Raw genomic sequence first — 25,051 nt, 5'->3', positions numbered from 1 at the left:
AGAGAGAGAGAAGAGCCAGGCAGTGGGTGGGACATGCCTTTAATCCCAGCACTTGGGAGGCAGAGGCAGGCGGATTTCTGAGTTCGAGGCCAGAATGGTCTTCAGAGTGAGTTCAAGGACAGCCAGGGCTACACAGAGAAACCCTGTCTCGAAAAACCAAAAACCAAAGACCAAAAACCAAAAACCAAAAACCAAAACCAAAACCAAACCAAACCAAAACAAACCAAAACAAACCAAAACAAAAACCAAGCCCCCACAAAAAGAAAGAAAGGAAGAAAGAAAGAAAGAAAGAAAGAGAGAAAGAGAGAAAGAGAGAAAGAGAAAGGAAAGAAAAAGATCCAACATAATTATATGGCTTAGCAATTCTGCTAGATAAATACTTGAGAATAATGAAAATATTTACCAATAAAAACTTACATAAGATGTTCACAGCAACAATATTATAACAAGTGCACGTGTGTCTGTCACCTCAGTGTGTAGGGAAGGCAGAGCTAGAGAACCTTTGGGGCTTGTTGACCAGCCAGTCTACAGAAACAGTGAGCTGTTCCAGGACCAGTGAGAGACTTTGTCTCAAAAACCCAGGGGGAAAGCAATGGGGAACACCCAGCACTGACTTCTGGCCTCCACATGCATAGAAATGGGTAGCTACATCCTCACACAAAGCTACTGCATATATACTTTAAGTGGGTGAATTATAAGGCATGTCAATTACATCTTAGTAAAATCTTTTTAAGAATTTTAAATATGAACTTTCACTACATTATTGCCAAATTTTTGTTGGCAGCATGGGGGAACATTTTGACTATGAAAATATCCTTGAAGCTCTGGGGTGGCAGCTCATGGTGGGGTGTGCTCAGCAAGCATGCGTGAGGCCCTGCGTTCAATCCCCAGTACTCGTGAAGAAAAAACAGTCTTTGGAATGTATACTCCTAAGAATTACAAAACAAAATGCACATTCTCTCCATGTCATATATATTGAACTGTATGTTGGGGAAGCATGCGTGGGTTTAAGCAGCTGATGGGTGGGCACTGATTTCTCTAAACAGCCATGAACTTTGGGCAGCAGGAACAAAGAGTTAGAGAACGACTGGATCCTGCGCATGTCCTCATAGGTCATAACTTGTTTAAAAGGAGAAGGTACTTTCACTTTCTGTGAAGCCTTAAACCAATATGCAGGGAGAGCGTAGAAGGAAACCCCGAGCTTTAGAACATGTGCTGCCGGAGTGAGTACTGGCCCTCGGCTTCTGATTGTTGTTTTACTTAAGCTCTGGCACAGAATAAAGTCTATGTGGAATTCACAGAATGGCCTACATTAAAAAAAAAAAAAAAAGAAGGAATGATATTCACAAGCTAGTGCGAATACTTAATCTGGATTCTTTCTGTCAATGTGACAGGAGTGGGAAGCTACAGAAATTAGCACACAGGCAGTTCTGTATCTTTAATGCCAGGTCTGGAAAGCACACAGGCATGAAATGGGATATAGGGCTGAAATCACGCCAAAGTCCTTACAGCCAACTGAATGTGGGGCATCATTGCTATTTGTAAAGTGTATCCACAGAGCATTATGTCCTCAGCCCCTCAGCTTCTGGAGAGGTGAGAAGAGGGTCTGGGTTATGAGAAGCCAAAGAGATGGTGGCAAGTTCACAGAGAGCTGCTGACTCTTTGCCCTGCGCTGGCTGCATTACTGGAGCTCACACTGGTAGGTCTGGTCTCATACAAAGTTTGACATCTGGGGGCTGACACATATATCTTGCTTAAATAGAGTATGAGCTTTTGTAGGAAGTCTGGGTAGCTACATTGTCTAGGACAGTAATTCAAATATTTTGGTCTCAAAGGTTCTTTATACTCTTAAAATCAGTTAGGACTCCCAATTTATATGGATCATGTATATGTTAATATTTGCCATATTGGAAATGAGAATTAAAATGGACTTTAATTATTAATTCATTAAAAAAATTAAAGAGGTGCTAGAGCTTTGGCTCAGTGGTTAACAGCATTTGATGCTCTTATAGAGGTCCTGTGTTCAGTTCCCAGCACCCATATTGGCAGTTCACAACAGCCTGTAACTCCAGCTCCAGGGGGTCTGAAGCTCGATGCTTGTCCAAATCTGAGTACACATGGTATACTCGTACATACACATAAAAATAAATTTTAAAGAAACAGAAATCCATTACTTGTCAGTATAAATAAAAGTTGATACTGACACTTAAAATAAGCATTAAAAAAAAAAAAAAAATGACCCTGCTGCTAAAGCATTCTAGGTGTGGCTGCTGGGTCATGTGCGCCAGTAGGTGGCAGAGAGGAGAGAGGCTATGCCTACACTCAGTGTTTTGACCTGTGAACATCTGAGTAGCCTAACATTTCCTGAAAAAAGCGAGTCTGGGCTGATGACTACGAGTCCAGTGTTAGGGGGCTTAAACAGGGAATTAGCCACCAGTTTGGTAGTCTGAGGCTATAGAGGTTCCCAGGACTGGGAGAAAGCTGGACACCAGAAGAACACTGCCTGGGACTGAGGGCTCCATGAGGGAGTGAGCTAAAGAGGCAACTCTTCTCATGGGTCCACTGTGGGAGGCTGGGAGAATAGTGAACCTAAGATGACTACCACATGGGGCCTGGACAGGGAGCTAGCCCGAGACGACCACCAGTTGGGTATCAAACGGGGCTGGTAGGGGCAGAACATGCCCAAGATGACCCCTGCGCAGCACCATAATACATGAATGGGGTATAGCACTCCTGAGATGACCTCAGACACACAGAGACCCAAGGCACCTCTAAGAGGAGCAAGTAAGTGGTAGAGAAATAGAAGAGAAACGGAAGTATGTGGGCACAATGAAGACAGGCGATGACTGGCATTCAGAGGGCAAATGCGTTGGCTAGCTCCCTGCTCTTCTCACGATACTTTAGGAGTTCTGTTTGAAGGCCTGTCTTCCTAAGCCTGTGCTTTCAAAAGCACAGGCTGGATTGATCCCAAACCCTGAAGAAACAAATATTCGTAAGTTCTGTCATTTCCTCCACCAGAAAAGTGATTTTACTACTACTTCTGGTTGTGATGAAAGGTTCTATTGACTATTCAAATCCTCAACCAAGTTATGGACGCGTACTAAATGACTTCACTCCCTTTTCTCTGGCACTTTAACACATGCCAGTGCTTTCATCTACCTCTACTAATATGGCTTGTAAATCACGGAGGCGGGGCTGCAGTAATGGCATGCCTTATTCACATCTCTAGAGATGGGTTATAAACGAGACTCACTGAGAAGACAAATTCCTCTTTGACAGCATGCATTAGTATATGCAGATAATCCTTCCAAAGCTGCACACATCTTGTTGATGTAAGGCTGGCTTATGAATGATAGTTATTAATAACTCTCTGACAAATAGGAACATGGAAGAACTGTGCTAGTAAGGTCAAAACACAAAGAAACTTTTCCAGAGCTTCTTGGGGTCCCAGATTTGCTACAAGTTTCTTTTATGAGCTCAAAAGTAGCTTCCTGAACAAGCTTTCAAATCTATGGAAGTGTTTTGAAGAAACAGAAAACGACACCAGAGAGCTAGTTAGTTGTTTCCTATGGACAGAGTAAAAAAGCGATTGCCCTCCCTTGCAAAGAACGCACAGTTGAGCACATACAATTACTACAAGCAGGTTACTTCCTATGACGAATATTAGTTGAGAACATTATATGAGAACATCAGTTGAGCACATTGTGGCCTTCGGTTGGTTAAGCCAGAGGCTATTGAGAAGTGTTCCAACATGCTCCATCTGGGAGCCGATGCCGAGCACTGACCCGCGTTTCCCACTACAGACAGCCTCCGCTTGGCCTTGCAGCTGGTCTGCTCTCAGCAGCATCTCTTCATACCACCTTTCCATGTCTGTTTATGTGCATGCCTTCTTGAGTTTGCAGCTGGTATACATTAATAAGGAGACCCGGGTACTGCAGCAGGGCAGGTTGCCCCTGGAAGCTTCCAAATCCAGTGCCAATATGCACAGAACAAGATACAGCCAATGGGGGCAGGAGAGAAGAACCTCCGAACTTAGACTAGAAAGTAGTTCTAAACAAAGCCATTTTCACTCCTAGTCAAGCTGTGCTGTCTCTGTCTCAGCAGGGTTCCTGGACATGCTGCCAAATTCACTTATTTACTAAGTTACTTCGTCTTTCTTAGCGTGGTCTTAGTTTGAGTTTTTTTCGGTAAAAGACCAGTCTTTTCCAGGGATGACCACACTGTGACAGTGGTGTGTGAGCCAGCCTTGCCATTAAAGTCCTGCTTCTTTGACAAAAATACTTATCTGCCAAAGATGGAGGGAAGGATAGCATCAGTGTGGGAAGAAGGGCACAAGGGAAGGTGAGTCGGGGCGTGTGTGTGGGAGCCTGCCCTAGCATGGAGGTGAAGCTGCACTGCCGTGATCCTGAGCACGGGAAGGTGAGTCAGGGGTGTGTGTGGGGGAGCCTGCCCTAGCATGGTTGCCCTAGCATGGGGGTGAAGCTGCACTGCCGTGATCCTGAGCACCTGTAGCTTCGCTTAGGAAACAAGTGGTTAATGCAGTATGACAAACTAGAAATACGATCCAATTTCAGAAAAGGATAACACTTTCATAAAAACCACATTTCAAAAAACAAAAACCAACATTCAACTGAGGTCTGAGGGGAAGAAAGCAAAGATAAAACCATATGGAGGAATAATTCTAGGTCTGATGGACTTTTAGATTCATATGGAGAAAAGACAACTGAGGCTTGTAAAAGCAACGTACCACAAACCTATTACTTCCATAAAATCAAAAGGTGGAGGACACATCTGACAATGTCTTTAAGGAACAGCAAATTGTGGCTACTCCACCACGTGGTGATACTGGAGTTGGACGGATCTCCAAAGGAAAGGAACACACCAAAGCCTTCCTCTGCAGCTAAAAAGTCCATGGACAGTCCAACTCTTGAAGCAGAGCCAACTGCTCTAAAGAAATGCTATGGGCTGCTCTCAGGAAAGCACAGACTCAGGCGTCTGCTCCTCTTCCTATGGTCCATGGGAAACACTGTCCATATGAGATGCTAACTGATGGGATGCTGAAAAGCCACAAGCATCCAAGATGGGCTAGAAGGAACAAACACTTGGCCTTTCCCACTGGGTCCTGGATAATGAGGTGAGGAGACCAATATGGACTTGCCAAAAGCACTAAACTTTTATTCCATAAACAATGCAAAATGAGTCCCCAGAAGTGATCTAAGAGAAGAAAGCCATTACCAATCAAGCTGCAGAGCCAAGAGATTTATTCAGACCACACACTCAAGCCCAAGCCTACCAGGAAGAACTCAGAAAAGGATGGCTAGAGGCAGAGATGGATTCTAAAGCATGCCCATTGCTTCTCCAAATTCATTTTAATGTCACAGAATAAGACTACGGCCAACAAACTGCACTGCTCATATAAATGGCTAAAGTAAAGGGTTGGCTGCAGTAACTAATTATGGAGAAAGAAGGTTAACAACCAAGTAAGAGGAACAAGAAGAGTCACTTACCTGTGCTATGTTCTTGTTCAGAAGGTAGACACCATAATCAAACTGCAGCTTCTCCCCTCCCTTTGGATACAGTGGAAATCTAAGAAAGGTAAACAAAGATGAGAATTTCTCAATGACAGGGTAAAATGACCTCCACACTGTTGACAGATGCAGATTTTCTTAGACACAGCACTAATATCTCATGATAGACTTAACCACAGACTTGGATATGGTCGCTGCAAACTACTACTAACTGCATGAGAGACAGCAGCTGCCATCTTCCCATAGAGAAACTGAACACAAAGCAGGACCTGCGGCTCCAAGGAGTGGAGTCACTGTTTCCTGAACCTTGTCAGCCTACGACAAAGATCCTCCATATTCTTTCTAATGCCTTGGACTTGACACTTCAACTTCTAGAACTAAATGGCAAAGAAAGTTAAGGGGAAAAATTAGACTTAAAAGCAATATATAAGACTGTTTCTCTTAAGATGGCCGATCAAAATGTCAAATCTGAGCCAAAAGTCATCTAAAACCCATCCGTTTGCAATCACAGCTGTTTGGATGTGGTGCCTGCATGAAGATGTATTTGTGCCACAGAGCTCTCCAGAGTAACCTCACCTCGCGACCTGCCTGCTTCACTGATGCAACATGGATGGCAAGAGCTCGGGATCTCTTTAGAATGAGCTGGAATGTTAGGGAATACACTCTTGTGAGGTCCCTTTCTTCCCTCAGGCATAGGAAGACGTCAGTGCACATTTTACAGGTGTTTCGGTTTCTGTTTTGTTTTGTTTTTCTGGCTCTCAAGATCAAGCATCAGTGCAATAACCTGAAACAGATTTCTCTACAGAAAGATCAGTCCCCAGTACTTCTGGTTGTTCTTAGTGACAGCTGTGCTAATTGGAGAGGGGACGCTCAGTGCTCTGAATTTGTATTATTCTGATGGTGAAGGGTGTTAGGCATTGTTTTAGATGTTTATCAGCCATTTGTAAATCTTCTTTGGAGACTACCTGTTTATTAGCCCATTTTTTACATTGCTGATAGGAATGCAAAATGCTCTAGCTGCTAAGGAACTAAGTATAGAGGGTGGCAAAGAACAAAATATGTGACTACCATTCTGGGTATGTACCAGATCAACTTCAGGTCAGCACACCGCAGAAGTGCCTCTGTATCCATGCCTACTGCAGCACCACCCACAGCAGATGCATGATGGAATCGGCCTCCATGTCAGTCAGCAGATGAGTGGATACAGAAAATATGGTGTATACAGACAATGGAATATTAGGCACCCATAAAAAACAACAAAATTATGCCACTTGCAGGAGAATGACTAGGACTGGAAATTACTATATTAAATTAAATACAGAAACAGACAGAGAAAGACAAATATCCCAACCCTTCTTTACTGTGAGTCCTAGACATTTTTATGGCTATATCAAAACATCTGTGTGTCCATCCATGAAGAACGACGTAAAAGCAGAACAGAGTCTAAGGGAAGGAAGGAGAGCGTGATGGGAGGGTGAGGAGGGATGATGAAGGGAAGGAAGGGGAGGGAAAGTGAGTAAATTTGGTCAAAGGTAATGATGTATTTGACAGAAATTGTATTTCTGAAGCCTACCACGATGTACCATGAATATACACTAATTAAAAGAAAAAATATCAACCACAACCTAGGGTCATGAAACAAATGACATCTAACTTGACTCTGCAAAGCAGAACTACTCTCAAGAATAACATAACCACAGTGAAATGAATGGTGTGGAATAATTACTAACCATTTTGATTGTCAAAAATGACTGAAAGAAAAAAGCTCATTTTAATAAAGAAAGCCCAAAGGGTGTAGTGTTTTCAAGTAAAGTAAAAAAGGAAGTTCAATTTAAAAGCTTTCTATTAAATTCTCAAGAGCTATGGGTTTCATAGTATCCAAAAGGTAAATCTGATGTGCTGTAAAATTTACAGGCATTGGGGAGTGAGCAAGGTCACGAACTGAAAATTTACTAAAGGAAACCAAACGTCTTAGACACCCATCAAAATCACAGGACTTTGTATTTAACTGAGACAACAAAGCTTGAACTATGCTGTGTGGTGTATTCCTAGTAGAGAGGGATGATGACAGCAAAGGCAGGACAAGCAACACAACACCAGGTGGTGGCTGTTGTTGTTGTTGTTGTTGTTGTTGTTGTGTTTCATGGTGCCAGGAACCTTACACACTCACTGGCCTGGGGTGCCAGGAAACACCATTTGTAGATACAACAATGAGGCTCTTTGGAGGAACCTGCAGGAGTCTAAAAGCTCTGCCTGCTGCAGGGCTATTCTATAAGCCGCCAGACATAGACTCTGAACAGTTCACCCAAACCAAAGTCATCTCCACTCTCAAGTTATAAATTCAGAAACTCCATATACCATAAGAGTAAACTGAGATCAGCCCATGCTGAAAACCAAACCTCTACATTTGTGAAAACTGGATTTCACAACATTTGACTTTATTATGACTGCTCTGGGACTTTGTGGAAAGAGCCACAAGGTATCTGTGTAACATTAAAACAAAACCAGAGAGTGATTAGAGACAAAGGGTGGAACAGGGCAGTGCTAAAACAGACCAGGGATCAGGACGGAGTTCACGTCTCGCTCTCCTTCCACATTCTTAATGGGTCACTTCAAGTTGAACACTTTGTTTATAACTTTCACATTCATCTCCTGTTGCAGAGGCATGCGGGTTTATAGACCTCCTAAGCTAGCTGGAGAGGTGGGACCCACTGCAGAGAGTAAAGCCCATTGCCATCAGGACAGAAGATGGGAGTCAAAGACAGATAAGAACTCAGCTACTCACATTCAGCCAGAAAAACATTCTTTTTCATTTCTTTTTCTTCTTCTTTTTTTTTTCTCAGAAAAACATTCTTAAAAGCACAAAAGGACTTATTACTGGAGAGTACTACAGCCAGTGTGGTGGTACGTGCCTGTGAACCCCAGTGCCTAGGAGGTCTGCAAGTTCAAGATTGGCATGGGCTACATGGCAAGGCTTGTCTAAAAAACAAGCAAACAAAAAAACCAAAGAAACAAAAAACAGGAAGGAAAGGGTAATACTAAATAAATATGAAATGTATATTTACTGTTAATACATTCAATATGAATTATTAACACTGCACACAACTAAATAGCCAACTTTGTTACTTTCCAACTTAAAATGCATTTCCAAGTTCTATTAAGAGTAAACCTACGGTACATAGTGAATATCACAGAAGCAGAAAGCCATGAACACAGTGTCTGTGAAAGATGTCCATTTAAGGTTAGTGCCCTGCAGACCAGTGGAAGAGGTCCATCCAAAGGCAGTGCCCTGCAGACCTGTGGAGAAGGTAGCCTTTGGTACAGGAGCCTACCTTGTGCCTGGTCTTATCACGCTGAATGGCCACATCAGCCTAGCCAACCTGTACCACTTCCTTTCTCAGTCACCTCAGTTTGTAATTTTGTACTCACTGAGTGGTTATTTGGTTAGTCTGTGTTTCTCTTAGTATACAGCTCAGCATACTAATAATGTCTCCCTTAGTAACGGTTAGCTCCCAGACTAGACACTGATTGTGTCTTTTGGTTTTTTTGTTTTTGGACAAGGCTGAACAACTGATCTAAAACTTACACAGCTCAGGCTGGCCTCAAAATTGAGGCAATCCTCCTGGCTTTAGCCTCCTGAATTAAGATTATAGGTGTAAGCCATACTGTGCCCAGCTCAGAAACAGGTTTGATTTTGTTCCTCTTTTGCCTTTACTAACGGACACTCAACAAATATTTTCTGAATTAAAGAAACAGAACCTGTGCGAAAATGATTTGGAGCTCATTATACAGAGCCATTTCACCAAGGGCAGATTTGTGGCAGGGCTCCCCAGTGCTAATGTGATCCTGGTGGGATTAGCAGAGAGGCTAAACCTGGGGATGACTAGACTTTGCAACAGTGTCACTATTATTTCAAAGAAACTGATGCCTGGGTCACCGTTTAGTAAGTGGAAGAGACATGACCTCATTTCTCAGTCTTCATGGATAAATGCAGTATTCTCCCTTGCTCTGTGTCCTTCAGCAAGGCACACCCAGGATGACTGCTCAGGAGAACATCAGCCAACTGAGGGCAAGGATGGAGGAAACAGGGGTTTTCATCTTGGGGGTGGGTCAGCACTTGCACAGACACACAGCTCTGGGTCTGTTCCTTATGGCTTCTGGCAGCAGGGAGTGACATGCATGCTCACTTGGTCTCACTATAGCCACTCAAAATCCTAAAAATCTGGGTCCAGGTGGCTAGTCAGAAATGGGGAACATGTAAAGGACAGAGGGTAGAGTGGTGGCCTGCCAAAAAGTAGGTCCAGGTCCTAATTCCCAGAACCTGTGAATGTGGCCTTATTTGGAAAAGGGGTCACAAAATATTAAAAGATCTAGGGATGAGATCATCTTTGATTATCCAGGTGGGTCTTAAATCCAGCAGGTGTGCTTATAAGGGAAAGGCAGAGGAGAGGTCATGTGACCGTACCCAGCTACAGCCAGGAAACATCTAGAAGCTTAGCAATGGGAAAGAAAAGGTGTGTGGCCCTACTGACACCTTGATTTTGGACTTCAGTCATCCATGAGAGAGTATATTTTTGCTGTTGTAAGCCATCAAGTTTGTGGTAATTGATGAAAACTCTAGAACCACCACAGGAGGAAACACTGGCTTCCCACTGCCTGAATGAGATAGAGCATGCTCCCCACGCCCACCCCGTGCCAAGGTTCTGTAAACTGCATGTGTGGATCTGAATGCATAATGGTTCCATTTTCCTTCAGAAAACCAGAAAGCATTTCAAAGCTACAGTGCCTAAGGGACATCTGGATAGGCATTAGCTAGGGCTGGAATGTAGACTCACTGAGTGCTGCCAGGCAGGATACCTGATAAGAAATCTGAATATTTGGTCTCACGTAGACAGAGATCTTTGCCTCCTGCATAAGATCATACATACATAAAACACCAGCCACAGTGCCAGTGTGAAGGTGTCTCTAACCCTTGTACTTGGAAGCTGAAGCAGGAGGGTCTTGGATTCCAGGGGAACTTAGAGAGACCCTTTTCCTTAAAAACAAAACCAATGAAACCACAGAGACATAATGCATGAAGACTATCTAATCCTGACCTTGGGAAAATATCTTAAAAGGAAGCCATTGTTGAATCTTTCTTTAAAAAATTATAAGCGCTTACTTCTCTCTCAACCTCAGCAATTTTTCTTTTTTGTAAACAAAGAACTCTAGACTAGTGTCAACTTCTAGGTCTTTTCCCGGACTCATGTCCAGGTTAGATTCTTAGATGGAGGGTGGGGGTTGAGCTGCGGCAGGAACTGCTTCACTTTCACTATGCGTGTAAGGACCACGTCTGCCTACTGTGTTATAGAAAGCATGACAGCATTAATATGCTCTGAGGACATATTTTCCTTTAATTCATGTGGAACTAGACTGTCTTCTTTCTGTCTAGATTAGATTTTCATCACCACTGTTCTCCTGGGCTTAGAGTGACTCTTGACTCAAATAAGAGTGACCCTACTGTAGAGACAGTGGGCAGTGGGCTTCTGGGCATGCCTACAGGGCAGCAGTTCTCAACCTGTGGGCTTTCCCTTTAGGGGTCAAACGCCCTTCATACGTGTTGCCGAAGACCATCAGAAATCATAGATATTTACATTACAACTTATAATAGTAGCAAAATTTCAGTTATGAAGTAGCAGTGAAAATAATTATATGGTTGGGGGTCACCACAATGTGAGGAACTGTATTAAAGGGTCAAATCATTTGGAAGGTTGAGAAGTACTGCTATTGGGTTATCTTCATTGTGTGGTGGTAGGAAGGCCTGCCCATGGTAGATGGCACCATTCCCTGGTTGCCATCCTGGACTGCATAAGTGAAGGAGCTTGGGAGACTAGACAGTCTGTTATAATCCAACTTAAAAATGGACTACCTTGAAGAATCTGGCAGGCCAATGACATGGAGAGTAACTGGCATCTCAGAAAAAAAAAAAAAAAAGAAGGAAAAAGAAAAGCAATTAAAGTAAGATTGGAGAATCAGCCCAAGAATATGAAGCTCACTTTTAAAAATAAATTTTTATTTTATGTGTTTGGGTGTTTTGCCTGTATGTCTATGTAACCACGTGCATGTCTGCTGGACACAGAGACCAGAAGAGGGTGTTGTAGTCCTTGGGAATGGAGTTACAGATGGTTGTTAGCTGCCATGTTGGTGCTGGCATTTGAAACTAGGTCCTGTAGAAGAGCAGCAGGTGCTTTTAACTGCTGAGACACATCTCAGCCTCAAAGCTCATTTTTATAAAGATATTTTTAATGATTTATTTTTCTAAACAAATCCTCATAAACCAACTATCCTAACTTGAGTCAGTTCTGCTGTGCTTAGGCTAGCCCACCTGACCCTCTGGTACAAGTCAGCAGTCCTTGGCTGGCTTTGCTAAATCTTAAAGCTTCATAGACGTCAAACATTCAACAACTACAACAATAACTACTATACTACCACCACCAAACAACAATACTACTGCTGCTGCTGCTACCACTACTAAAAACAAAGCCATGATTAACCAGTCACACTGAATTCTCTACGGGGAAAGAAAAGAGGACACGCCAGCAGCACACCCCAGGCTTTCCCCCAGCACTTGGAGACCAAACATTAAGTCGGAGTTCCACAGATCCACACTGTGCAGCTACAAGGGCAAAGTAAAAACCTGACAATAAGGATGGACTGTTTACTTTTCCAAGACTAACCAGAGAGCTGAGGTCTCCTGAGCTTTGCAGCACCTCACTGAGGTGAGGCCAGAGAGAGGCCGCAGGGAGGCAGAGCCAGGGGAATGGATGGTGGGCTTCACTTGCACTGGGAAGTATTTCAACATATGTTTCTATGTCACAAGGTCACATTTACTAACCAGCCCATAACATACTCCTTTAAAAACATTGTAGAACAGCATTTCCACTTCCTCTCGTCATTTCTTGCTCTAATTTATTGTCACTTTTCATTGTTTTAAATTTATTTTGTGTGTTTGCATGTTTATGTGTGTGTATGTGTGTGTGTGTGTGTACACTTGTGTGTAGGCATAAAGTTTTTGCAACCTACTTTTAATAAGGGTTCAACCTCTCCTCTAGCCCACCACCCAGCAGAGGTAGTGGAAGAGAAAAGTTATTAGGATATGGGCGAAGTGGACCTGTCCAGCAATAGTTCTTTGAAGGTATGCTCAATTTTCTTTCTCAGAAGTTCAGTCCTGCAGCAAACACCAAATATGACTCAGCTGTTGCAGACCAGTCCTCTAGATAGGCAGACACTACATAGGAACTGGCAGCTACTGTCTAGTCCTTTTGGCAGGCTGATATCACCCAAACCAGCAACTACAGTCCAGTCCTTTGGGCAGGCAGACACCAGGCACAAACATGAACTGGTCTGAGGTAAGGCCGCTGAAGTGGCAAGCTGCTGCAGGAACCATGCAGGAACCTCATGAGCAGTTCTTGGGCGAGTTTCTCTCAATGGCAGCATTACCACAAGTTGAGCTCAACAACTCTATGTAAGGTGAAACAATACGTGTGTGTTGTTAGCAAAGAATAGTGAGGCAGAGCAAAGCAAACTAATGCTCAGTGCTCATCATTTTCCTTCATCCTGGGTGGTTTCACGTGTTTGCTTTAGCAAGACATCCTTTCATCTGTGTGGTCCAGCAAAACATTATTTGACATAACTAACTTTCCAAAGAAACTAGAAGTTTCCATTTCATGAGTGTGTGCATGAGTGTGCTCACTGTGTATGTATGTGATCACTGTGTGTATGATCACATGAATATGTGCTCACCTGTGTGCATGCATATTTGTGCCATAGCTCAAATGTAAGCTCATAGGAAAACTCAGCGCAGTTAGCTCTCCCCTATCACCTCTGTGTGTGCCCTGGGGAACAGACCCAGTGGGCAGGCCTGGTGGAAGGCACCTTAGCCCACTGAGCATCTTCCCGACCTCTCAGTTCCTTCTTGGTTTGAGTTTTTATTCTGAGGACTATCTTCCAGACAAATGATAATCTTATTTAAGCTTGCTAATCAGTTTAAGGTGGCAGAGAAAGTCATATATATCCAAAACTCGGGCTGGAGTTAACACCATAAAAAGTAGGAGTTGAACAAAAGGTTCCTCTGACCCTGTTCCCAACAGTCAAATAACCTCTGAAACATCAGATCTCATCATAGACCCACTCTTCTCTCTTAGATCCATGAAAAAATTGTGCTATACCGACATAAAATGTACCCTGCCCAGCCCAGCCCTTGGGGCTCCAGAATCAGTCTGCTGCCTGGTCCCTGGGATCACAAACACACTTCCTATCATTCAGCACACAGCAGGCCCTGACTCTGAACTTCCCTCTGTCTGTTCAACATGCCAAATTAATTTCCTACCTTGAAAGTTTTGAATTCTTATTTCCTCTCCCTCAGAGTTTTTTCCTCCATGTTCCCAGAGCAGATACTGTCCTATCATTCTGACTACTGGCTAAGTCACATTCAGAGAGGCCTTCCTAGGGCTATACAACGTAAAACTGTTCTTCCGGATCAATGGGCAGATCAGAGCAGCCAGGCTTACTTGTCAGCTTTGACGCTATACACAAAAGCACAACTGGATATTATGGGCTTCCAGTTGTGCTACAACAGGAGGCATCAATAACGGCAGGGGAACACCACCATGGAAAATGTTACCCCAGTCTTACAGGAAGCTCAAGGGAAAATATGTTAAATGATAACAAAAGAATGCAACCTGTAAAGTTCAGAATATGGGGGCTCTAATGGAGAAGCTGTATATTTAGTTTCAGCAGAAAAAAATGGCAGGAAAAATAAAGGAGAGAAACTTCAGATGAAAGTATACTTAAGATGAAGAGCAACTGAAGCCATACTCTGTAATACAAACAGCACGGAGAAAGGCTTGTTATAAAGCTAGACACAGCACACAATGTCATATTCTAAAGATGAATTCTGCAACTATAACCAAGCAAATGGGAAATGTTTGCACATCAGAACTGTGTATAGAAATGGGCCCAGCAACCTTCTTCATAATGGTGAAAAACTGGGAACAGCATTCACCATTAAGAGCATAGATAAACAGGCCTATTCACACAATGAATTACTCAAAATGAAATGTGCTACTGCTACACACAACAGCTGAATGAAGCTACAAACATACCGAGTGAACAGAGCCCTACACAAAAAGGTCCAGGTTGCAGTGTGCAGCTGAATAATGGCAGCCTAGGGGACTGGGGAAGACTGATTTATGGGAGCAGAGATGCTTCTGGGGAGATTTAATGTTCTGTATCTGAATAGGAAGTGGATTACACAGATATTTACATCTAAGGACTTGAGAGACGGTTGGTTCACTTAATATAGATGCATCTCACAGTACACAAGTTTTACCTCAAAAGAAACAAAACTCCAAGCCCCCCAAATGTAAAACCCCAGGCCCTGTAGTCAACCATTTACACAAGGTGGGGCATTGGAGGGAAGCGCTGTGGCATCAAAATGAATAGGCTGACAGATAAGCAGAGGATGGATAAGGGCAAAGGTTAGTAACAAAGGAGACCTGGCAGAGTGTTAATTATGGGCACACTGGTGTCCATTTAAAAATTCTTTCAGCTTTACTGTATAATCAGGCCTTTTCATAAAAAAATTGTGGGATAAATGTACATACAGTAACACAGTCTTTAGGCAGAGGCAAGTGATAAGAGAAAAAATATTAAATATGACAGACAGTGGGTTTCCAAACTTTAGGTTTCACTACTGTCAGTAAGAAATTGAACAAATGCACAATGACACTCCCTCGTAGGAGGAGGGAAGGAAGCCACTGGACTCCACCTGACATTCTGGCCACGCCCTCCTGCATCTCAGTCATTTGCATGTAATTTTAACTTCTGTATGAGATGTGGGGAAGTTATTCATGTTGGGGAGACACTTTCCAGTGGTGCAGCTGCTCTGGGGTCACCTATGCTTCTGTAAGTAACTTTCAACCATTTTCTGTAAATGAGCCCAATAAATGTGTCATTTCCCTGAAGGAAATTGCGTGTGTACTTCACTGACAGTCATAAGCAGTAAATATCTGAGTGTCATGGCTCATATTCATGGACTATTGTTCAAATATAAGATCAATACAAGTTAGACATTCATGGCAATATGGAAACATTTTAAAGACAAGAGATATTAGCAACTAAAGGAAATATAAGGACTCTCTTAGATTTGGACTTAGAGAAATCAACCATACCAAAGGTCATGGAACAACTAGGGAAGTATGAACTAGTGGTTATTCCATAACATTAAGAAACTTGTTTTTTATATGTGATGACGGCATAGCATCATATTAGAGACTTATCTTTGAGAAACATGTTGAAGTATTTATGAATAAAATGTTACAATAGCAAAGGTTTATTTAGAAGTAATTCACCGAGATGAGAGAATAAGAATATAGATAAAAAAGATTAATGAGTATACCTAATTATTATAGCTGGGCTTAAGGGCATGCTATACTATATCCTCGGCTTTTGTACTACGCTTAATAAAGTCTTCCATAGTAAACGTTCATTCAACAGAAGACAATGGCCTTCAGTTCACTCTATCTATCATCTGGTTCTCATTTGAGTCCATTCCCTTCGACCAGAATGTTTGCTCTGGGAAGATACAGATTTTTATCTATGTTGTGTATTATATTTCTAGTATTTAGGCTTTCCTATCATTGAGAAATTCAATAAATGTTGTTGAAAAATGATAGCATTAAAAGCCACTTATATCATGATTATCACTTGTTAACTATACTAGAGTCTTTCTTCCATATTTCAGTTATATTCCTGATCATGTGCTGGATGTTTTTACCTAAATGTCCCATAAACTCGTCAAATTCTCCATGTTTAAAGTTGAGCGTTATCTTATTCTAGAGGCATGAGGTAATGGCTTTTCTTCTCTGTCCCTGTAGTGTCCTGTGAACAGCGTTTGTTATTCCCAAACTTTAGGATTTGAATAAGTCAGTTACTTGACTCCCTTCATATAGAGAATGGCGCTCTCTTACAGAACCCAGCATATACCTACGACCTTACTCCAATTCGTGTGAACATGGATGAAATCAGCTTTTTGATAATTCTTCTCCCCATATCTAGTGGTCAGTAAGCCTCTCTTAAAAGTCAACAAGTTAAAAACAACAACTAGATGCTCCAAAAGAACAAATTATAGGGAAAAGGGAAAGAAAACCTGGAGGGCCCACTGGAGCACATCCAGAGAGGCCTGTGGTTTGAACCTGCATGGCTGCTGTAGAGTGGTCATACCCCCTATGCTGAGGATGAGGCCAACATGAATTGCTATAGATTTTATATATGTGGTAGGCAGACTCAAAGATGGCTAAGAGGACACTGAAATAGACAACTAGAGGGTTTATGGGGTGGGGGACAGGTCTGTGACCCGAGGGAACAGGGTTCTTCTGTAAACCACAGGAAACCCCTCCTTCTTCCTCTTCCTCCCTCTTCCTCTTCTTTAAAAAGACTGATTGATTGACTGTATGTGAGTACACTGTAGCTGTCTTCAGACACACCAGAAGAGGGCATCGGATCCCATTACAGATGGCTGTGAGCCACCAGGTGGTTGTTAGGAATTGAACTCAGGACCTCTGGAAGATAGTCAGTGTTCTAACTGCTGAGCCAACTTTCCAGCCCCAGGAAACCCATTTTTTATACATGGGTGTGATGGGGTTGTTTTTTTTTTTGATTGTTTGTTTTTAGACAGGATCTCACTGTACTCCAGGCTAGACCTGGATTCCCCAAGAGGGTGGTGGCCTTGAATTTCTGGTCCTGTGGCTTCTACCTCCTGAATGCTGGATTACAGGTATGTGCCTAGTTTATGCTACTAGGACTCTAATCTGCCACTCCCTCCATCCTAAATAAGCACTTTACAAAATGAGCTATATCCCTAACCTGGGGTGTAGATTTTTTTAGTTTTTAATTTTTAAATTGTTTTTTTTTTTGTCCATAAAACATCTTTAGTGATATTCTTCTTCTTTTCAACTCCTCTTAGATCCCCCTCCCTAACCATCAACTTTATATTCTTTTTCTCTCTTAAAACCAAAAGCAGCACAAAAGCTAAACAACAAAAAAGCTCTCTGTGTTGGGATTTTCTCTGGTTTGAACTTGTGCATGCTGTCAGTTCTTAACTTCATATGTACATCAGCTTTGTAAAGAGCATTTTGGCCACAGTATGTTAAAAGGGAATAAGACCTGTTTTAACATGTGTTCCAGGCCAGAAATGAAAATATGTTCTGAGTTCTAGATAATTCTAATCTAGAATGTCAGTTCTCATTTGCAGAACTGAAAGAATTTTGTGATGAGTTGATTGTTATGATGGCAGAGACATGGCTGGGTGAGAGTATATTCCCATAATCTCAGGACTAAGGAAGTGGAAGCAGGAGGATTTGGGGTTTGACACAGCCTGGGCTACATAGCAACATTCCATCACAGAACCCCTCCCCCTAATAAAAGGATATATACACTATTGTATAATATATAAGACACACACGTATCTCAAATACATTTAGAAGAGAAATTGAGGTGAAAATAGCAATTGTGGAATTCTAGACATTAGGTGGAGACCCAAACCACAGGTATGGGCAGGACGGAGAGCTTCAGACCCATGAGGATGTCAATTAATGCTTGGGAAAGGAAAAGGCCTCGAAAAGCCTGGCTCTAAGTGACGAGGCCAACCATGCAGCTCAGGGAAGTGGACCCTCAAGAAAGAGGCTATCAACAGTCAACGTTGCTCAGAGGTCGAGGATGTTAACTGTACGCTAGATTTACTTCCATGAGCTCATTGCTGGGTAGCTTTGGTAGTGTGGGAAGAGTCTCAGTGCAGTGGGTGTGAGCCCGGGAGTGGCTGGAGAGGAGACGATAGAGATGACAAGCTTGACAAGGGAAGGAGATGGGCAGTGAGACACAGCAGAAGGCTGTTCCAAGGTTATAGGGTAGACCCAGAAGAGTCTACCTTAGATGATGGTGGATGGCCTCACTAATACAGGAAGGATGGAAGAGAGCCACCTCTATGGGTCCAGTACTCAGTCAACAAACGATTACTGTGTGCTGGTCATTTTTCCTGTCAACTGTCAACAAGTAAGAAAAACAACTTGTTAGGAAGCAAGCAGCATTCCTCCAAGGTCTCTGCTTCAGTTTCTGTCCTAAGTTCCTGCCTCAGTTTAATCCAGTGATGGACTGTAAGCTGTAAGCTAAATAGACATTTTCCCCCCACCCTAAGTTCTCTTTGCTCTTACCACAGCATCAGAAAGCAAACTAGGACATATTGTATGCCAGGTATAGTGCCAGCTGAGAGATACAGTTGGGAAACCAGATGGAAAAAAGCTTGAGCCCGATGGAGTAGACAGTCACTGCTTACTTAGCTGTGCCAGCAAATCTGTAATCCATAAAGCATTCTAGAGGCAAGAAACACAACCTCAGAGAGGAAAGGGAGGATTCAGGGACAGTGTGACTAGCTGAGACCTTGAAGAGGCAGGAACTAAAAAGGAATGCCCCGTTAGGGGAAGCACACTGTTCGCAAGGAATAGAAAGGCAATCAGCAAAGTCAGGAGAGGGAATGTGTGGCAAGGGACAGGCAAATGAAGACTGACATGTCACTCATGACCCTTGAGACTATGAGGTCACAGTCTGACCTAAGCACAACAGAGAGACAAAAAGTACCAGGAGACAACAGCTAGCATCTTCCCTCTTCTACCTCCTTTGAAGGGAGAAAATCTATAGTTAAAGATCATTATGAACCAAAGAGACAAAATCTGGTGTGATAGGTAACAAGATGTCAGCCCAAAATGAAGAGGCGACTGCATGGTGAGAAGGCTACAACAGGAGCCCTCTGCCAACACTGGGTATGACTTTTCCACGGAGCTAAACTAAAAAGGGAATGAATTTCAGGGAAATCAAGTTCCAGATAATTTCATAAGGTTAAAAATATCCTGCTCCCAGAAAGCCCTTGGTCAAAGTGGCTGTGGAAACTGTTGACGAGCTCAGTATCAGTTTCCTTATAGAAGTGTCCTAGTTCCCTTCTGTAACTTGAAAAATAGGCAAAATTCAGCAAACACAGCATAATTAAAGGATAGAAAACCTGTCTTTTTTAATAGTCGGTTTCGTAAAATAAAATTTCTGCCAAGTAAATCAAAGTCACATTCCACAGCAGTAACGGCCACCTTGCATCGCCGGGCTCCAGCAGCACCTGCTCCCCCAAAAAAATCTGTAAATGCTAAAAAAATAAGAAAGAAACTGGACAATTAAAGCGTGCAAGGTACATAAACACTCCGCAACGCCAGAAGACATTTCCATCTGGAGCATAAACCCAGAAGAAAAGCCATTCAGTGTTTTCGGTGTCTAAAACAGCCCCTCCGATGTGGTTTGCAGTGCAGCTTTGTTTAAACAGCTCAGCCGCCTAATGCAACTCACTGTGAGCCAATTCCTCACATGGTGCTGGTAACACAACGGGGGCTTAACCCCGTACGAAAATTATTTATCCAATACCTACTTTAAGGGGAGAAGGAGAAAACCAGAGAGGCTGGGGCATAATCAGTTAAGGCCCTGAGCTGGAGAGGAAACAATCCAGGCCTTAGCTTTGTTATTTACTTGGACACGCACGAGGGCATTCTGCTCAGAGCCAGCATCCCAAACTTCCAAGCTCGTACAACCCATACAAGAGCCTATCAACAGGTTCTGAGAGCTGGCACTCAGTGACTGCTCCCGCGATTAGGACAGGTTTCCTCCCACCTCCCTCCCTTCTATCTGTAGGTGCCTCACGGAGACAGCTCATATTTTACTCTCTTTATTGCTCCTGAAATCATCAGGCATTTTTATGCACATCTTATGCACATTTTAGCATACACTCTATTTGTTCACACAAATGTCTTGTCTCCTCTACCAGTGAGAATATAATCTCTTTAAGGACATGGTTGGTTAAGCTGAAGTTCTTAGTGGGTGTTAAATACATCCATCTAAACAGATGATAGACTGAACAAATCAGGCAAATACCGACTGATAAATGTCTATCCAGGTGACTGCAGCTTTGGGAATTAAAATTCCAAGGGCCAGAAATAGTTTAAGGTTTGGAAATACTTTCATCCTTACACACACACACACACACACACACACACACACACACACACACACACACAGGCACGATGCTGAGAGCACAGCAGGGAGAGCATTGAGCATACACTAGCTCTTCAGTCCCCATAGTCCAGCCTTTCCCCACATTTGATGGTGATCCCCATGGGTCCAACTCACCTTGCTCCCCATTTCCTGCACAAAGCCCAGTGCAATCCCTACCCTGCACCTTTCAAACTCCAGTCTATAGTTTACCCATGGCTTCCTTGCCTCTTCCACAGGATTGTACACTGAGCTACAGTCTTCCCACGACTGTAACCCAGTTTCTTGAGCTCTGTGTTAGAGTATATTTGTTTGTGGAAAGGATGGAATAGAATGTATGAACGAGGGAGGGGCAGGTGAGTCAGGCCACACCTAAATCCTAAACCTCTGTGAGTTGTTTTGTGTTTCCCTCTAGTGACAATCTTATTTAAGATTTTCATAACAACTGTGGAGATGTTCACACACACAATGGTCATCAAAGTCACCAATTGATGTCTGAGAAACTGGCACTCTGAAAACCACCGACCTAACTTTTATGACAACATTTTGAGTTTAGGGCTAAATCAAAAAGGCAGCAATTGTCGACACCAATAACCATGGCCTCATTAAAGTTCTAAATACAGCTACTAAAGTCCCAGGAACAATACTAACACATCATTACTTTCCAGACTTACGTAAATAAAAGGGAATAAAAGATTTGGAGATAAGTTCACAGAACTCCACTACATCAAGTTTTCAATAACTGTCCATAAATCTGTTAACTACTGAAGTTTTGAAGGCTAATTTTAGGTCCTGTATCATAGAAGCTAAATACCTGCTTTCAGGATGTCAAAGCTCAAATTTATACACATAAGTTAGCTGACAATTTTTCCAAGTGCATATGCTGTCTAGGAACCCACACATTCAGAATGCATTTGAGAAAGATGTATTTCAATTATGAAATTGAAAAAAAAAATCACTTCAGTTCATCATCTTGCCCAGTTTCAGAGAACAGAAAGGCAATTCAGAGTTCCTCAGTCACAGGAGAAGTATGGCCTTCTGTGGAGGACGCTCCAAGGATGCAGAGCTGACAGCAACCGATGTAAACATCCAGGCCGGTGTAATTGTTTTTTAATTAGCAGCAAGGTTTCCCTAGTTCTGACCAGTCATTTGGACCTGACCTCTGACAGGTCCTTACAAGCCATCGAAATCTCATTTTATTTTACAACCTCATATTTGTTATTGGGCTAATCTTTACCTGTTCTACATCACACAACAGCTCAAATATTTGAATGGCCTGGCAATAAATTCCCATGGTCCCCCTGGGTCAGTCAGATGTTAGCTGTTAAGTAAAGCTAAAAGGATCTATGCTTCATAAATCTCCTTCAGGGCCCACATTCGCTCTTACAGGAGAGGCTTTCAAGCCCAAACATCTTTATAGCTATGTGCCGTGATTTATTAACTCCGCCTTGTTCTATCCAGAAAGATCAATCACATATGTATCAATAAGCTGGTGTGCTGGGGACGGCCTTTTATTGTACATATAACCACCTGCCTTTAATACAAACTCCAAGCTAAAGCTTTGGTAAGCGATTGCTGGATTTTAACAACCTTCACCTGTTTCTAATTTGGTAAAAAACATATGGTTTAGCTCTGCTAGTTTGTTCTAAGCCAGTCTTTCCTCTTTTGGACCCAACAATATAAAAGAAAACAAATCCAGGGTACAAACCCCTACATTCGAGGATGTTACATACACACCCACCCACCCCCAAACAAAGTGCACAATTGCTTTGAGAACCATTTCTCACAAATAATAGGAGATGAATACTCTGGAATATGAAATTATTACATTTCTTTGAAAACTACCAAATTGTCCAACTCTACTCTTGAGAATTCTACAAACTGTGTTCAAACTGTGAAAATGACTACTTTATCTCAGTACCTCGACAAAAGGATAACAGCTAAATCGAACTGCCTGTTCGGTCAGGAGACAGCGGAGTTTACATTGGGCCAGGCATAACCAAGGTTTTCTTCTCCCTTCCCTCATCCGTCTCTAAATTAGACCCAAAGTTTGGGAGGCAGGGAGCCAGTGGAGAGTGTACAACATCCTAACCCAGCATGGTAAAGTCAATAACAAAATTAAGAGTGTCTGGGTGCGAGGGCAGGAGAAAATCCCCAGGAAAAAGTGACTAATAGAAATGTCTAGCAGGGTAGGAGTCAGCCCCGCCTCCTGCAGCTCCCCCAGACTTCTTTCCTGCACATGCAAACTCCCAAACTCCCAGGACTTAATTCTGGCCATGGCTGGCAGGACATCTCAGATTCAGGCCCTCCTTGTCTGAGGCCTACTGCAAGTGTCTATCCTGAGGCCTTCACAGATCCAAGCCTCTCATGTGCTCTGCCATGAGCAGATCATACATCCTTTGGCAGAGGGAATGCACGTAAGGCTTTGTTTGACACTCACATGTTAACTCAGCTGCCTGGTGCCCGGTATTGAGTAAATGCTCATCCAACAGTTCCAATTCGTTTACCAACAAGCTAATGAAATCATAAAACACTTGCAAAAATTAATGCTTACTTGTACAAAAATGATACATGTGTGTGGTTTTAAGAGTCTAAAGTGGGGCTGGAGAGATGGCTCAGTGGTTAAGAGCACTGACTGCTCTTCCAGAGGTCCTGAGTTCAATTCCCAGCAACCACATGGTGGCTCACAACTATCTGTAATGGAATCAGATGCCCTCTTCTGGTGTATCTGAAGACAGTGACAGTGTACTCATATAAATATAATAAATAAATCTTAAAAAAAAAAAAGAGTCTGAAGTGTTTTTACAAGCCTGATGGTTAAATAAAAATCCACTTACACGTTTACTAGCTAAAATATAGGAATTCTATCTCCAGTTCCTAGATGCCAGAAGCAATTACTTGTAACACTTTAAGTCCCACCCTGAGTTATATTCTAGTAATTAATACCCTTCTCGGTCTGTTTGATTGTGGGGTTTAAAAATGACCCGACAATCCATGGAGAAAGATGAGACTCTACTATACTTCACCTCCAACACCCACGTGTCCCTTCGCCTTCACTCTTGTGACAGTCACCACCACAAGCTTTGCTTATATCAACAAACAACCCCACACTATTACAACCACAAAGAGATTACTTTGAACCAAGACACACAATACATAATCATTGTATTCCTTTTTTGTAAAGTTGGCTTTCCTGAGTTCATAGGCACCTACCTAGGTTTATTGTTTTTTCTTTTGTTTGCTAAGTTTGTCTGTGTGTCTAATTTCTTTCCAGATCTGAAAGTGATCTAATTCCCTTCTTGCTGTGATGAAGGCCTTCCATGGTCCTTTGGTTCCTTTGTCTCAGAGCTGAGTCCTCCTTTTCCAGGCTCTCCTGTTCCAGGGAGGCTGAGGTATTGTGTCCCTCTAACCTCCCATTCTGCAGCCTGGGGTCCTTCCTCTTCCTGAGTGATGGCTCCCTCTTACTCAAGTTATGCCCTTGTGTTAACAGACTCCACGTTCCAGCAGCTTCCTAGGAGAGGTGAGAAGGTAGCTTTCTTCTTTAGAGGTTTGATGAGAGAGCAAACGTCTAACCCCTCCTTATAGGTCAAGGACAGACCAAAGTACAACTCTACCAAAGCCAAAGTTCAACTTGGGGAGTCAGTGAGTTTTCTGGGATTACTAACAGCACAGATGACCCCAGAGCAGCTGCACCATTGGAAAGCATCACCCAGCATTGACATCCTAGAAGCCTTGAAAATTTCTGAGGGAAAATTATTTCTAAAGTCTAGATTTATCTGTTAAATTAATTGTGAACTCACTGCATGGATAGTGTGTGTGTGTGTGTGTGTGTGTGTGTATGTGTGTGTATGTGTGTGTGTATACTTTTCAGACATGCAGGTCGTCGTTGTCAAACGTGGTCCACTGAGCAAGACCTTTATCAGGACTGACTTGAAGGTGACCCTCAGGGCCAGGCCTATGGAAGGACAGGTCTGGGGAGGGTCTTTGTACGTCACCTGAACATTCTCCCTTACCTCACAGCCAGTTCTAGGTAATTCTGCTCTGATTGCACATGGCCTTGTGGTCTTGGGAAGTGCTAGAGTAACAGACTGGGAGGCTGAATGAAGATGGCAGACTTCTCTCCCATGTGTCTCTTGTGTCACTAAGTAAACTTTTTATTCAAGTACATCATTTGCCTATTTATCACAGGACTAAGAGTCCTTTAAATCCAGCACCTGGATCAAGAAACAAAGTATCACCAGCATTCAGGTCAGTGTAAAATTACCACCAAGAGTACTCAGCACAACTCTCTAGAACTACAAATCAGTTCCTGAGTTGGTGAGGGGCAGAATCACCATGACTAGGGCAAAGCCAGCTGTGGTTGGTTGCCTCAGGCAAAGGGAGCCAGTGACCAACTGGGGGGTGGG

General features: G+C 42.7%; 1 protein-coding gene and 1 pseudogene across 2 annotated transcripts in view; one reads left to right on the top strand and one right to left on the bottom strand.

Moving 5' to 3' along the window:
• Positions 1-25,051, bottom strand: part of Uvrag (UV radiation resistance associated) — a 239,871-nt gene that overhangs the window by 46,866 nt on the left and 167,954 nt on the right. For both annotated transcript variants that reach the window (XM_028770684.1, XM_028770685.1), the window contains exon 13: positions 5,508-5,586. In XM_028770684.1, coding sequence (XP_028626517.1) covers positions 5,508-5,586 — 79 coding nt within the window. The remainder of the gene's footprint in view (positions 1-5,507; positions 5,587-25,051) is intronic.
• Positions 2,241-2,362, top strand: LOC114624012 (annotated as a pseudogene).

This window comes from Grammomys surdaster, unplaced genomic scaffold (assembly GCF_004785775.1).
Source record: "Grammomys surdaster isolate TR1022 unplaced genomic scaffold, NIH_TR_1.0 203, whole genome shotgun sequence".
NCBI classification, from domain to species: Eukaryota; Metazoa; Chordata; class Mammalia; order Rodentia; family Muridae; genus Grammomys; species Grammomys surdaster.
Note: the sequence above shows the minus strand (reverse complement) of the source record. Positions and strands in the feature narration are given on the sequence as shown.